The sequence below is a fragment of the Anoplopoma fimbria genome, chromosome 11 (genome assembly GCF_027596085.1).
Source record: "Anoplopoma fimbria isolate UVic2021 breed Golden Eagle Sablefish chromosome 11, Afim_UVic_2022, whole genome shotgun sequence".
NCBI lineage: Eukaryota > Metazoa > Chordata > Actinopteri > Perciformes > Anoplopomatidae > Anoplopoma > Anoplopoma fimbria.
In genome coordinates, this window is record NC_072459.1 from 6974974 (window position 1) to 6991749 (window position 16776).

Sequence of the window (16776 nt, forward strand, 5' to 3'; positions counted from 1 at the left end):
AACATAGACCAAAATCTCTAGATTGGCCGGTGGATAAATAGTTTCTCGCCTTAAAATGAAAATTATTCCTGTTGCCATAAACTTGACTTTTGTGTTTTATGAAGAGGACTAAATAGAGAAATGTTGATATGTAAATGTGTATATATATATATTTCTATAAATATTTAGATGGTAGGGCCTCGTCAAACCCTGTCAACCCCAATCAAGTATATAGAGCAGATGAAAATACACCACATATTTATGACATTAAAAAGACATCATACATCATTTCCTGTAAATCATCCTCAAGGAATTCTTGTTAAATTATGTCAAGTAATAAAACAATGTTATTATATTTTAAAGTCCTTAAAAGGTTCTTCAGAACCCCAACCCCCTAATATACTCAATCTCTTTCTTGATAATTTCTTTCAAGCTACTGAAAGAGAGAAATTAATATTAATGGGTAAATGTCACATTCGACACATTGAAAGCAAAGGCCTTGTTCTTCTGTGCAGAAAATGAATCATCCAAGCAGAGGAATGCATTAAAACTAAGGAGAATAGCAGTTAAAACATCACGGAATTATCAATAAAACATAAACTGGACTTTGTCTTCAATTATAGCAAAGTGTTTTATACGTGTTTCTAGAGCTGATGATGATGTACCTGAATGCAACTTTGTTTTTTGACAAAATTCTGTTTCACATCGTACAAAATAGATAGATATTTTGGCTTGCCACACATTGGTTTACTCAGATTTTTACTTGACATTCAATCACAAAAAAAACCAGTTTTTGCTCTGCTACATTTTCATGTCTTTTATGCAATTTCTGCTACAAAAGTAGGATTATTTTGCATCTCAAGTGGTTCTCAAGGATTCACATTTTATTCTCTTGTCCGTTTTCTCCTGAATAAACCCAAAGTGTAAACATACAAAGTCCTCAAACAGCGCTGCAGGAAACAAAGCAGGACTGTGTCATCAACACCGCTCCACTCAGCACAGCGTACATTATTCACAGCCTGTACAACACTTACTCTGTTACGGAGGGTCCTCTGTAAGGCGACACTCAGGGACAAACAACACAACTCATCACTTCTCCCGTCTCCGTAGCAACCAGGTGTGATGTAATCCACCCAAGTTACCTGGGTGACACAGCCTTGGGTAGCTCCGTGGTGTTGAGGGTCAAGCATAAAATATATAAAAAACACTTTACTGTATTAATTGAATACAAAAAAACATAGAAAACAACAACAACAACAACAACAACAACAACAACAACAAAAAAAAGCGATGGAATTTCCCTCCATCAGCACTTTGGCTTCCGCGTTGAGATTCTCTGGAGTTTTTTTGTCCTCACATGATCAGATAAACATCACTCCCATCAGGAATTTCACCTGAAGTGTAACAGTGATGTCACCTGGTTTTTAGTGAGGTGATTCTGGGACTCGTGAGATCTTTATGACTCTAACGACACAGACTGTCCCCTCTTTTCTGATCTCATGACTGGATGCAGTTCTTCTTTTGATTCCGCCGCCGGCCTTTAGATCCTGATAAGAACAAAAACAAAAGGACGGATCAAAAGTTTATTATTATTATTGTGAAAAAAATGGCTTTTAAAAGATACCAGAAGAGTAATCAGTCACTTGTTTTGGTGATACAGATACTGATATACTGATTCAACCTGGATTTTGATAAATAACAATTCAGTTTATCCATGTTTTAATTCTTACATTGAGTTAGTAAGTAAAAAAGTTTCCTCCCACATAAAATAATGTCTCTTCCACACAGTGAGGCATACAACTTGCACTAACACTGGTATCAGATCAGGCTTAATATTTTCATTATGGAAAAAAAAAAAAATTCAAACAAAAATGAAACGTTTTAGCTGCTCAAATGTGAAGATTTCACAGTTTTTTAACACTTTAAACTAAATATTTTGGATGCTGAAGACTCTGTTACATGACTTTTACACTGTTGTCTGACATTTTACTGACCAAATAATGAATCAAGGAAATAATCTGTGGATTAATTGCTAATAAAAGTGATTATTAGCCCTGATTCAGACCATAATGAAACAAACAAACAGTAAAATGTGAAGATGTACCGTCTTCTTCCCCGGTGTTGATGGTCTGCAGAGACATACTCCTCTGGAGGAGCTTTGAGGGCTTCTTAGTTTTGGATTTCATTTGACTGGGTATCTGAAGTATCTCAAACGAGTCCTCCGCCTCATTTCCTGCGACGCCATTGGTCTCTGACACCTTATAGGCAGGGGAGGGGCTCTGAGGAGTGACCACGCCTTCCACTAAAGTCTCCGTGGTGCCTCTGGATTTCAAAAAGTTCCTGAAAGAGCTGCGGTGTTTCTTCGCTCCAAAGACCTGGTTCTTATTCGAGCCCCCGTTTCCATCACCATCCTCGTCCTCTGCAGGTGAACCGGGACTCTGTGGGGGGACTTGGTCCGCCTTGATGTTCTTGCTGGCATGAAGGATGTGGCCGTTCCTCGCGTTCAGCCCGCCGACCAGCGAGTCGCTCACCTTCGACAGGTCTTGTAGTGAACCTGTGAGGCCCGTCCTGTTCCCAAAAACTAAAGAGTACTTAGGGTTGTGGTATTTATGTGCAGGTACCTTCATCACCACCTGTCTGGAGTCCTCGACTGATACTTGAAAGCGAGATGTGGAGACGGGCAGAGGCTGGATTTTCTCTACTTTAGGTTTCTGGATGGGCGTAGCGATTGGCGGCTTGGTGATGTTGAACTCGCTGTAGAGGTCCACCTCTTCGGACACAGCGTACAACTCCCTGAAGTCAGTGTCGAAGGAGTCCACGATCTGTCCCGACATCACGGTGATCGTGTTCCTGTCCACCCGAGCAGAGCTCCAGGTGAAGCTGGAGGACAAAACAGGGATTTAAAACAAATCTGTGGTGTAAAAGTTAAAGAAAGATTGCCATATTTTAAGGAGATACTCTTATTCACTTTCTTGCCAAGAGAAGATTGACACATTGTAAATATGAGGCAACTGCAAGCCAATTAGCTTAGGTTAGCTTAGCGTAAAGACTAGAAACAGGGGCAAACAGCTAGATTGGCTTTGTCCAAAGGTAATAAAATCGGCCTACTATTACCTCCAAAGCTCACTAATTATCATGTTATATCTCGTTAGTTTTATCTGTACAAAAACCAAAGTGTAAAAATGACAAAAACATAAATTTGCCTTTTAAAATGTATTTCCCAAGCTACAAGAAATAGTCTGGTCCATAACCCTTCCTTAACTTGAATTGTTATTTCCATTATTCGGTTCTTGTTCAGATAAAACAAACAAGATGTGCTATCATTAGTGAGCTTCAAAGGTGCTAATAGGTGGATGTTGTTACCTTTAGACCGAGCCATTTACCTTTATGCTAAGATACGTGGTATCAATATTCTCATTTAACTCGAATACGCAAAGTCAAATAAAAAAGAAACGTTTTTTAACGTTTTGTTTTGTTGTAGCAAATCCAGCTTTCGAATGCAGAACTGGTACATGCACCAGATTAATTTTACCAACTCCCTTACACTTTAATATTGAACCCAGTGAGCAAAATTGACCCTTTAGAGACAGCAGGAGTTTGTTCCCGTTTTTGACATTTTTACCTAAAAGTCAGAGAACCTAAATTTCCTTACGAAAACGTTATACAGTGGTATCACATGATTTAAAAATATGACATGCTCATTTCACTCGGCACAAATCAGTTGTTTCAGTTTTGATTTGAATGAATTAATGTGTTCATAAAGTGCACTAAAAACTGCTTCATCACTGATGTGGTCACTAGCGTGATTTACCAGAGCTGACTCATTTGACTCATTACGTGTGGAAAGATGTGTCACCTGTACTCAAACACAGGCTTCTGTACACATGAGCTTAACTCTTTATGTTGTATCCATTACATTTAAATCTGCTTATTTTTGCATGGAGTCTGGGTTAGGTATTTGTTAGTTTCAAGTGAGCATGGGGTTTTTCTCTCACATGAATATCAGCTAAGCATCAGGAAGGTTCTTTATATATTTATATTCTATACAATAAAACAAACGATTCCGTTATTAACTCTATATATATACTTCAATTTTAAATATCATACATGTGTATATGCTGTATGTTCAACACCACAAATTGCTTAAAAGAGAATCTGAAAATAGGCTAAACTTGTCTTGCCCTGCAATCACAACACTCACAATTAGGGTTTGATCTATATTGATTCTGATATTAATCATAAACCCCAAATTAATCTCTATCAACATCATCAGAGCTTCTGTATGAAACGGTCAAAGTCAAGAAATCGCAGTATTACTTTCCAAAACTAACAGTCAAACAATCATTTTACTTAGTACTCGGTCAATATCCACGTTAACAACTAAGAGCAACAGCATGAATGCTTTTCAGAAAAAAGTGTCTAAAAGTATTCACCATTATCGCCATTACTTTACAAAATATTATGTATCACTGTTTTCTATATCGGCTGGCTTTTCAGTTTGCCTCCGAATGTAGTCGTTCAGACCAGCTATAAAGATGGAAAGAATTCAAACAAACTAGTTTGTTTTGAGCATTTTTAGGCATTTTAGCTGTAATACAGGCTTTTAAGGCTGTATTACAGATACAATGAGTTAAAGGATTTCTGAGCCTTTATCTATATTTCATCATACCGACTTTACACAACCACAAAAATGCACTTTTTGTGTAAAAATATTCCAATATAGATCCCCAATAAAATTTTCATATTCATATATATTGATCTAGAGGTATTCGTTTTAACAAATCCCAGTGTTGGAAATCGTCACCCAACACTTTTTCGGATATAAGAGCAAGGATTATCATAACTCTCATTACATGATGTTGGTGTTTATTATCAGAGCCTTTTTTTTATGGTTGAATGTTTAATGTCTTTTGAGCACAAAGTGACAAAATGACTAAACATCTGTAATGTCTTTGCTGTTTTTATACACATCTCAGATAAAACAGTCTGTATAAAAGCATGATTATTGTATGTGAAACAACCATAAACTTAATTGTATTATTTGATGTTTAGAGGTGTGAGAACATCTGTCTCTCCTTGCATTCGATGTGAGTGTAAGGGTTAACAAATGTAGGCGGGTAAGTATTTCACTGAACCTGATTTATCATCAGGTTGACGCTCAGGTGACGCTTTCTGCCATCCGTAACAATCTCACACAGGTTTTTAATCACACTTCAGCTTGCGTCAGTAATCAGAACAGACAACAAGTTGATCTACAACAATAGAAAATCCGCAGGACCAACTGTAGATAAGAGTTCAAAGCATTCCAGTCATTCGATAAGCTATTATGCTTCAGAAAGTCTTTAAGATGTATAATGTGCTGCTCTGAATGTTTTTTTCTATTGTGTTGTCGCCTACAGCTTTTATGGAAAGTTGTTTTTATATTAAAGGCTCTAAACATTTGGATCTCAGAGTGGAAAACAGTCATCATCAGTTTTAGATTCACATAAATAATGGAACAAGTAACAAATTCACGTGTTTTTTTAGGCCAAACCAGAAAGTAAAAATCACCAGTTCCGTCGAGAAAAACCCAAAGGGATTTTCCCATTTGATTTTTGGATTATTGCAGAAAAGAAGCTCTGTGCGAAACAAACATTTATGATACTTGCACGTTTTGTTCAGCAAGATAATCTTTACAAAAGAGCACAACTTTTGAAGCGTAAATGCAATCAGCAGAAATGAAAAGCTAATGTTAGGCTTTAAACAAACTAAGAATGTATAAACTCAACCAGTCTGGAAGGACTAGACGGCTTGATGACTTTAAGTCATCTCATTTAGCCACTAGTTACCAACCACTTAAAAATCTTTAAAATTCACCAGAGGAGTATTTACTGATGTATTTTATATGGTAGATAACCATTAAAATATCTTAAGCTTGTGTTAACATCAGACCTTATTTATAAAATGTTAAAACAGCTTCTAACCTAGAGTAGAAATATGTAACAAGAGAATAGATGCTTAAACACGTCAAAAAACTAAGCGAGACCAGACTGGACTTGTACAGCGACTCTGATGCACCTGTCTGAGTGTGAGAATTCCTCAAATGATTAGTGAACTGTTATATGCAAATTAATAATAATAATAATAATAATAATCAATCCTTTATTAGTCCCACAATGGAGAAATTATTTCTCTGCATTTAACCCATCCCGGAGGAGCAGTGGGCTGCAATGAAGCGCCCGGGGAGCAACTTGGGGTTAGGTGTCTCGCTCAAGGACGCCTCGGCATGTTGCCGGTAGAGGGGCTTGAACCACCAACCTTGTGGTTACGGGACAAGCGCTCTACCTCATGTGCCACAGCCGCCCCAAATTGCTGATGATTTGATAACATCGCTCATACGACAGGTCTGATTCGTTGATGAATTTCATTTGTACTTCCGAAAAGTTCTCTGGAATCATTCGTACGTTCCAAACAACCATGTTCATGAGACCCATCGTCATAAAAGTTATCATGTTTCTATGCCTATTTATATTTTACATATTTCATTTTATCAGATCAGATATAGAGATACTGAGTTTGAGCTTGTTTGTCTATGTGGGAAATGTTTTTTCTAGATTGTTGGGAGGATTGTGGTTCTTTGTTTTGTTGAAGCAGGAAGTGTAAAAGATGGAGACTGTATGTATTTGAGAAATCTAGGTAAAATCTAAAAAAAGGTTTTAAAAAAAAAAGGAAATATAAATACAAAACGTTCGATGACAGCTGGGAAAACTATCTAGAATATCCTGTAATTAGTTTTAAATATTATTACAAACTATATGATATATATTCTACTTAGTTTATACGTTTTATTGACTTCGTAAAAGCTCTTAAAAGTTGTTTTCGTTTATAAAAAAAAACAATGTAGATATATATTTTTATAGTGTATTAAATATAAAAAATGTGTTGCTCTCACTAAACCTTTACCGACTCCTCACAAAAGAGTTACCAGAAATAATAGAATACAACAAATCATTCACAAGATCTGGATAAACAGTACAATGTGTTCAGTACCGGTCCCGTCTAAACTGTGAACATTGGTCGATATTCATGCTCACCTGTAGGACCCGAACATGACTTTCTCTCCGTCCACCAGCATGTATTTTGAGCACAGGGACCCGGGCAGCTTTCCAAATGACAGGGCCAGCCCTGAGCCTCTCACCATCCGCACACGGAGATTCTGTAGAGAAACACCCGCTTGATTACACATGTCAGGTAGCTTAGCATCACATGGGTGAGCCTGAGTAAACGGCCCCTTTGCTACATGATGAATGACTGATCCCAGGACGTGCCAAGTCAAACTGCGCTTGAACATAAAGTCAACTTTCTAAAGAAATAAAAGGGCAAAACTCAAACCCTTTAGCTACATATGTTTACTTAAAGGGAAGAGAAAGGGAACAGAAATAAAAGGAGACGTAAATACTGAGCTGTTACACTGGGAGGAGGCTTTCCTCCGCCGGCATCGAGTTACAGCTGTTGGTTTTGTTCTCAGCGTCTATGAATTCATTTTGTAAGAAGTAAGAGTAACAGAGCCCAGCGCTCTGAAAAGGCCTTTCACTGCCTTATCAAGTGACACCACTATAACCAGGTATTTCCAAAGCTCCGGTTAAACCAGACTGGAGCTGTAAAACTCAGATAAGGCCGGTGGGTATCGTGTCCCTGTGTGGATAGGATGCAAGTCTGGCTCAGTGAACTGCTGTTCGCTCTGAATCCAGATAAGCTTTTACTGTCATTTCTCAGGTTCTGCATCACATAGAACTGCATTAAATGTTAATTCATAAAGCTAAAATGATTAGCATATTTTTAACCCTACTATAAATTATATTTCAGCTTTTTTTTTTTTTTTTTTTTTTTTTTTTTTTTTAAACAGGTATTCCTCAAAAATCTTATATCTGATAACCACCAATACAACTTTTAATTGTTTTTATTTTTGCAATACTACCCCAATTTCCTATAAGTGGGCCAAAGACTACAAACATGCATTTCCTATCATAATGGAATTTCATATTTTTTATTATAGTAGAAAATATTAATAACAAAATCAATTAGTTCTAATTTGGTCACTTTTGATCCACTTATAAAAGAGTGTAGGTTATAATTACCTATTTGTCTAAGCCTTAAAGTGTCAGTACATCCAAAATCACAAACATTTCCCAGTTATTCCTAGCGGCTTCAAGCATTAGAAAAACAAATATGTTTTTTCAATTTTTCAACTGTTCAAATGCTTTGAGCACAAATTAAATTCCTTTCACGTCCACGATACAATGAGGGAAAGGTGGGGAAAAGTAATTAGTTTAGATTTTTGTGGTTTGAATGCACTGAACCTTTTAAAGACCAGAATACAGCGACTTCTATACGTATGAGGAACAAAATTTGATTGGATTATGAATGTTTTTTTAACAGCATCAAACCAGGTCAAATAGTTTTTTATTTGTTAGGAATTTCCTGAAGCGCGTGACATTTAATACTCAATGCTTTTTAATCCATGATAATTACTGCAGCAGCTTGTCATTGTCTACTAAAGGAGGTAGAGCAGAGACCCACTGGGGTGTTTTCGTTCAAATTTTCCATGTTCATTTGTTTTTGTATTGTACTAGCGAGCCTCCCCCACTCTGTAGCACTCTGTCACGCTCTCCAGTGTTTGCTGAGCTCACCCGCAGATGCACTGCATTGATCTGCAGCCGAGTGCACATATCCAGGAAGTGTGGCACGCCCCTAGCCTCCAGCAAAGCGTAGACAGCCACCCCGCGCCGTGACACGGCATCCAGCAGGTCCTGGAGGATCTGCAGGTCCGTCAGGAGGTCCATGACTATGGCCACCACCTGGGGTACACAGAAGAGGGGGGGTTAAAGTGCAGCCAAGCAGAGGGACAGCAGCAGTGGTGTAATATAACTAAGTACATTCACGCAAGTGCAAACTTGAACTTAACATGAGTATTTCATGCTTCTTTATACTTCTATTCACTGTGACTGTGAATAGAAGTATAAAGTGTGACTTTTTCCAGCTGTAGTTACTTTACAGATTAGGATTTTACATATAAAATACATGATGATACGATATGTTATTTAACTAGTGGTTCAGAGACCTTTTCGTCAGACATGCCACCACAGCCCCATCAGATGAAGTACCCCTTAAACACTGTCAACCGTTATGTCAACCATTTTTAGCTATCAATGTCGGCTATTTACCAGCATTCAGCTACATTTTTCAATGTCAATCAACAACTTTTAGTTAACTTTAACTGTATCTGTGAGCTATCTATTTTAACCATTTATCAATAAGTTTCAGAGAGCTAAATGTCGCCTTTACGTTTAAAGGTGCCACTGATAACATTGATAACATTTAGTCGGTCGATTTCGCATGGTCGCATTTGTTTATTCATTATTTTAGCTATAATGATTTCAACTGTTTCACTTTTTATTAAGGTTTTAAACTGCTTCACCTTAAGCTTAGTCTTTAAACTATTTATCCACTACTTTTTACTATCACTTGTATTTAACGATTTCAACCGTTTATCTATTCCTTTTTCCTAAATATTTCTTTGAGCAAACTTTCAGCTAATAATTTTAACTGTTTATAAATTACTTTTTGCTAACTATTCCTTCTAGTTAACAGTTTCAATTGTTTAGCCATTAATTTTTGCTAACTATTTATTTTAGCTAATGTTTCAACTGTTTATCCCTTACTAGTTGAGACTACAGATATTTGTCCTGCTAGCTAGTTCACGATTCTCAGAATCTATTTTCTCTTTACATTTTAGTTTATAACTGTAAAGCCACCACAACCGGACGGTTTTGTAAAGATGTTTGTGTGCATGTTACTGATGTCACATCTGATCATTTCTGGGTATTTGATAATTTACGTCTCCCTTCCTTTAAGAGCAACCAATAACACGTCTGCTGCAACATTAGAACTCATTAACATCTTTCACCACCGTCACTGTCGATAAACACAGTAGCAAAGACATTAATTAATAATTAAGTGTAATTGTCTGAGGAAACAACAGTTGCTTCCGTGGAACCTGTTTTTCCAGGTGATTAAAAGGTCACTCAATACAGTTTGGACACAGCCAAGCAACGGCTGGGATTAACATGCACTGCTAATTATTTTAACAGCAGTGTCTGAGCTCAAGACCACAACAGTACACGTCCTAAGCTGAGGAAGACACAAAACAACTATTGGATGGATTTCCATTACATTTTGTGTAGACAGTCATGATCCCCAGAGGATGAATTTTAATGGGTTTAGTGATCCTCTGACTTAGGGTTAGGGTCCTCTAATACCACCATGAGATTGATATTTGTGGTTTTGGGTGTCCCTATAACTATGGATTGCCATGAACTTTGGTACAAACATTCATCTTCCCTTCAGGTTAAATTTTAAATCACTTTGGTGAATAATTAAACATTTTGGAAACCACATTCGTCGCTTTCTTGGCCAGAGTTAAAGGGCTAGTATCTCTAAAAAGTAAACTTTTATTGAGCTGAGAAAACAGCCCTCTTTTAACCTTTGTGACGGGGTATTTTCCAGCTGATCCAAGAGGCTTTTAGTTTATTTAGCTTTAATGTAGGAGGATTTTCTCAACACACATGGGAACACTTAATCCTCAGCTTATCTCAAATATTCAAAATAAGCACTCTCTGAGATGTAGTGGAATAGAATATAAAAGGTAAACAAAATGGAAAGTAAAGTATAAGTACCTCGAATTTGTACTGTAGTACAATGCAGAGTGCCTTAATCTACATGGTTTCAAATATAAGACTGTTAAGGTATTTACACAGTGGGGTGTGACAAATCAACAAGATGAAAATGTGATATACCTGCCAGCAAATAATAATTGTCCGGGGTTTGTATTGTTAAAGGTAAAACCAGAAGGAGTGGATCCGGTCTTTGCTGTCTTTGTCAAGATCGAAAGGAGTAACAAAGTTCCGCTGTGCTCATGTTTCATAAATAAAGACGCATCCAACCCTTTCAGCACAACTTGATTGATTGATTGATTGATACCTCCATCCACGATGCAAAACCTCAAATAATCAACTTTGTCTTTTTGCGCCACGTATTATGCCAAAAACAACAGATCAAAAAAATATCTTTATATGTGAATTAATTGCACATAAAACATGCCCCTTGTCTGTTAAGGCCTAAATACTTCATGCAGATATAAATTACTCATCAATATTGTCATTACATACTCGTGAATGAAGTTTACCAAGAAATATCATAATTACACACTAGTCATGTTTATGCACCTGGACTAACCATTTCTGCCTGCAACCCGCAGCTCATTTTAAAATAAATTACACATTTTTTATTTTGAGATTTAAAAAAAAATGCAGTGGCCTTTTTCAGTGTGTGTGTATTTGGGTGTATGCCTTTTTGTATGTATAAAGAAAATATTAACTTCAGGATACTGAAATGCACAAGTAATCTATTTTGTATTTGGCAGACTCTTAGGAGTAGATGATTTACTTCACCTCAAGGGGAGCGATCTCTGCATGTTGTCAATCAGCGGTCATGGCCCTGAGTAGGTTAATGTAAATAGATAATAATGACGATTCATTCATATGTCAAAGTAAGTCTGATTATTCACTAATAACTGCTCCAACTAACCGATCCTTAAGCCAGTCAAACTGTCTTATCCAGATAAGTCTATCCTCAATCAGAGGGAGTTGTGGGAATCTCTGAGTGGGTGAGGGAAAAAATAAATAAGTACTGTACCAACCCTAACCTGGGCTGCAAGATAGTGGGGGAGGTTGAACGAGTCTTTATCTTTCTGCTGCAAGTCCTGATGTGAAGCTGACATTTAGAGCTGCTTGGCCTTTTCTCCATCTAAACCACTTAAGACCCAGCTTGTTTAAACTTGCATATGAATCTCCTATTGATGTACAATTTTTTTTGTTGATGCCGTGGGCGTGTTGTTAACCCTTCCCTGTTTTTGTTACTGGAAAATTCTGAGCGTGCAAAATATCATTCTGCATGTACATATAAGATTTAATAGGTCTTATGTATACAAGTCGGTTATGTAATTACTGCAACTGAAATAAGTTGTGTAATAATGCTACACACCTTTAGAGTTAAGGTTAAGAGTGCTTGGGGATATTTCTGCACCTACTCTATCTACCTGAACGTACTGCATTTTACTGTAGAGTAGATCAAATTAGCAGTTAAAAAGACACATCACAATCTCCTGGTCGGCTGCTCTCTCCCAAACTCTGCGCGCACAGGTGCGGAAGGTGCTCAGGTGAGTCTCTCAGGTGGCTTTGGAACCAGGTGCAATGATAACGTTTTGTGTGTTTACTACCTTTTTTCTAATATTAACCCTCCAGAAGAAACATTGACTTCTGTTAGCAAAGACATTTTTGGAAATAAAAATTTTCAAGATGTATTCAAAGTGTATGTAGTTAAAACAGGTAAAAGAAAATTAATTAATTAGCTAGTTAGTTACAGTTTCTATCAGAAACAGTTGTCATTTCAGTCGACCAAATCCAGGGCAGTCAGTTAAAATTTTGAATGAGTTAACTAGCTGGAAAAATAGTCAAGTAGAGAAGGAGCGTTTTCAACTGACTCATAAAGATAACGTTAGCTTAATGAGCTAGTTAGCTACAGTTAATTGAATCTACTAGCAATTGTCATTTCAGCTGTAAAATTTGGAAATAGTTGGAAATAAGAATGAGTTAGCTGGAAAAATGTAAAAGTTAAGTAGAGAAGGAGTGTTTTCAACTGACTCATACAGATAACATTAGCTTAAGTAGGTAGTTAGCTACAGTTGATTGAAACTAAAGGCAACAGTTGTCATTTCAGCCAACAAATTCCACAACCGTCTGTTAGAAATAAGAATCGGTTAGCTGGAAAAATGTCAAATTCAGTGAGAGACGGTGTATTTTCAATCAACTCATACAGCTAAAGTTATCTTAATTAGCTAGTTAGTTACAGTTGATAACATTTACCAAAAACTGTTTTCATTTAAGTAAACATAATCCACGCCTGTAGGTTAGAAATCAATGAGTTAGTTTGAAATATTTTAAAGTCAGTGAAAGATGGTTATTCTTTACCTTGTTAGCTATAGTTGTTTAACTCTACCAGCAACAATCAATTTCAGATGGTAAAACAGGCTGGCTCAGCAGCTAAAAATAAAACCTTGCTTTTGTTTAAGTCTGTGCCAAGACTCATTGTTTATAAAATGACTATGAATTCCGACGCTAAATCTGCTACTGTATTCATTGTAAACCTTATATGTGTCATGTAAGAGTGGAAAATGTTTCTTTCATGTAGCCCTATAGGAACAGAGTTTACTTTTCCATTCAATTCAAGGATGAATTGCAGCTGTGCAATACAGGGGCAGCCAATGATCATTTTCATTTTGGGTAATAACTCCTAACTGTCAGTTCCATTTTCCTTTTCTTCATAAAGTATCAGTGGGTTTGACTGAACATGTTGACACCTGTCTGAAGCTTATCAGACACACTGGAGACCTGAGTAGTAAAGTACCTGCAGACAGGTTTTTGTGTTGAAATCAATATTATACATATAAACAAAGAATATCTGTCCTGTATCCATATATCAGTATCTGACAATTATATGCATAACTGTGTTCAACTGTTGTGCATTACAGCAATCATTTCACAAATGTTAAAGGAGCAGTTCACAACATTTTGTGGAAACACAGAGATGAGAGGACCCATATCACTCACATGATTACAGCTAGCCGTTAGCTTAGCATAGCATAAAGACAGCTTAAAGACCCTTTGTCTTCCTTGAATTAATAAAAGCTATTATCATTGCATTTAAATTGCACGTTAGCGTAAGTCTTGACTATACAAAAAGGGTTGAATAATCCTTTAACTATATTTTACTCTCTAGGTTCATGTCTACACCAATATTTTAATTCTTCTCAATAAAAACTGTCAATGGTTTAGTTATGATTAAATAAATGTTATCCATGCTTCAAACTATACACTGTCATTTATACAGGCCGTCTCATGTAGTAACGAAGACAAGACACATGTGGAGTGACAGTAATAATTCTCAGCCTTGGGGTTTTTGTCTCTTTCACCTGTTGGAGGCGGTCACATGATCACCTCCAGCCAATCATTTTGAATATTTCAGAAACATTGTTCTGCTCTGGGTAGTAGGTCAGAGACATGAAGTAGACACTTAAAAGTTTTACTGCATGGTCGGTTATTTTTATAGGGTTATAAAGGTGTTTTACTTTTTCTTTTTTTTTTAGGTTGACATGAGGACTTCAGGTTTAACAATGTGGTCTTTGTGAAACATAAACTCTGGCTTTGGGATTAAGTAGACCCAACTGTTCTTAATCTGTAAATCTTTTTAATCTGCCTGCGTCATTCTTTGCAGATGCACACCTTTTCTGATGAATTGTGTGTGCATCCTAAAAAGGTTTGTCATACATTATGCTGTAAGAAGGCAGAGCAGAAAGCATTGGTTTTACACCTTAACAGTCAACTGTTTTGGTCATTGATAATTTATATGAGTCATTTTTTTTTTCAATCAAAAATGAATAGGCCAAATAAGACATTTGAAGATGTCATCTTTGACTTTGAAAAACATTTTCCACCCTTTTTTTTGTATTTTATATACAAATAAATTGATTGATCAAGTCAATAACAGATTAATAAGAATATTTTAATTGTATTTTGTTTTTATGAAGGTTTGACTATTTTTGCCTAATTTATTTTTCTCACGTAAACAAAAGGTATTAATTACAGTAGAAAACCTTTTTTGTATGAGTCAAAAAGGTGTTGGAAAAACACAACCATGGGAGAGATAAATTTAACATAAACTTTAAAAATATATATTTAAATTAGGCAACTAACAGTGTTGCTTAATATATAAAATGATACAATTATTGATAAACTTTTATTTGTATAAGAGACGTGTAGAGAAACTAAATCTTTTGAAACTGTGATGTTGATATACTTTATCTGAGTATATGCAAGTATATCTTGAAAACAAGCTCAGTAATAGTAGTGGGGTTTGATATCAATTCAAACCAAATTTCCTTTTTAGTTTAGAGGGTATTGTTTACATTTTATTTTACAATTGTTCTCATTATTATCTACCCAAGATCTTCCTCGTTGCCAATGTTTTGGTACATTTTGTAAAAAGGAAAATTATTTAGAATAAAGTTAATTAATATAATAATAATAATAATAATAATAATAATAATAATAATAATAATAATAATAATAATAGTATAAGTTACCTTGTGTGCCTCCTGTATGAGCCTCCTCACCACCTCCTTGATGTGCGGCCCGGGCTCTTTGGGTGGATGGGAGTGCACGGACACCCGGGTCACCCCCTTGTAGACGCCGCTGCTGCCGGGCCAGCCGATGTCCAGAGACGGGACCTCGGTGTCGGACATCTGGGGCCAGTATGTGGAGTGGACCCCGGAGTCCGCGCTGGGGGACTCCTTGGTCTTCTCGGTCTCTCCGGACTCAGAGTCGCTGTCCGTGTCGTACTCCTTGAAGGTTTTCCGGATGAACCCAATCTCCCTGGCCGAGAGGAAGTCCTTGATGTTGTCCTCCTTGAGGCGCATCTTGAAGGCGCCGTCCCCGTTCCTCAGGAGCTGCTCCAGGGCTGCGCGCTGCTCCTCGCTGTAGTAGAACTCCGGTCTGGTCTCCGGGACCTTCTCGTTGACGTGCTCCTCGTCCATGCACACCAGCTGAGACTCCGCCATGGCGGGGTACAAGTTCCGCCGGCCGACGGTCGCTCCTGGTCGGCTGCTCTCTCCCAAACTCTGCGCGCACAGGTGCGGAAGGTGCTCAGGTGAGTCTCTCAGGTGAGAAGCAGGGGGGCGTGGCCAACTAAGCTCTCCTCTTGTAAAACTTTCAGAATAAAATAAAAACAAACTTGGTGATTAAGTATGTCCTCACAGAAATGCTTTGGGAGTCTCACCTGCTTTAACTCATTAACAATAAAAATAGACACCCTCTTTAACCCTTTCATGCATAGAGGTCACTACAGTGGACAGCTATTCAAATGTTGTTTTCTTGTATATGCATGGGTTTTGATGGCATAGTTGCACATCCAAGGCTCCCCCTGAGATCAGGTTTGGCTCTGGAAACCACTGGCCCCAGCTCACTGAAGCAAAAAATGCAAACAGATGTCATGATGCTGCATGCACACGAAGAACCAAGTACATCTGCATGCAGTGTCTTGTGGCTTTGTGCCCTGGGTGCTTATTTATTTATTTTTATCATAAAAGATAGTCTGCACATTTTCTTTGTATATACATATATTATTTTATAGTTTTCACATCTTTATATATAATTATATTAATTTGTTTGTTAAATACATATTTCTTCAGTTGAAAACAAAAACGCATGCTGTCCACCTGAGTGGACATGTAAAAATCTCTTTGAAAAAGTTATCTTTTAAAGTTCAAATCATGCCTAAAGAGCAATAAAAACACTTGGTAAAAAAATCCTGACTGAGGTTGTCATAATTCATGCATGAGATGAGATTATATTATTATTATTATTATTATTAGTGACATTACTATTATTATTGACGATACCATTACAGCTTTCATTATTATTATTCTACTTTATCCACTGCTGCTGTTATTATTAGTAGTAATCATTTATCCATCAGTATGCTGCTTACTACTCTCATTATATGAATAATTTATGTCATATGCATTGATGTTGCATGTGTAAAGCTTATAAAGCCCTCTGAGGCAATTTGATAGAAATGTTTCTTCATGTTGAATTTTTAAAGGTGATTCGCCCATATTATCATCCCAGAGAATTGATTTTATTG

At 36.9% G+C, this 16776-nt stretch overlaps 1 protein-coding gene across 1 annotated transcript; it reads right to left on the reverse strand.

Annotated features, from left to right (window-relative positions):
* Nucleotides 1-429: 429 nt before the first annotated feature.
* On the reverse strand, nt 430-15787 carry fam83fa (family with sequence similarity 83 member Fa). The gene is made up of 5 exons (XM_054607837.1): nt 15218-15787; nt 8649-8816; nt 7053-7174; nt 2084-2859; nt 430-1526 (listed from the first exon to the last, which is right to left on the reverse strand). The coding sequence occupies exons 1-5, from the start codon at nt 15689-15691 to the stop codon at nt 1477-1479; spliced, it is 1590 nt and encodes a 529-aa protein (XP_054463812.1). The 5' UTR covers nt 15692-15787; the 3' UTR covers nt 430-1476.
* Between the last annotated feature and the right edge of the window lie 989 nt (nt 15788-16776).

What these genes read in the sequence shown, in the direction of transcription:
- fam83fa (XM_054607837.1), bottom strand. Translation starts at nt 15,691, where the DNA reads ATGGCGGAGTCTCAGCTGGTGTGCATGGACGAGGAGCACGTCAACGAG. An exon ending in TCATACAGGAGGCACACAAG is followed by an intron (nt 8,817 to 15,217) that starts GTAACTTATACT and finishes TGTGTACCCCAG; the next exon opens with GTGGTGGCCATAGTCATGGA. An exon ending in CAACACCGGGGAAGAAGACG is followed by an intron (nt 1,527 to 2,083) that starts GTACATCTTCAC and finishes TGTTCTTATCAG; the next exon opens with GATCTAAAGGCCGGCGGCGG.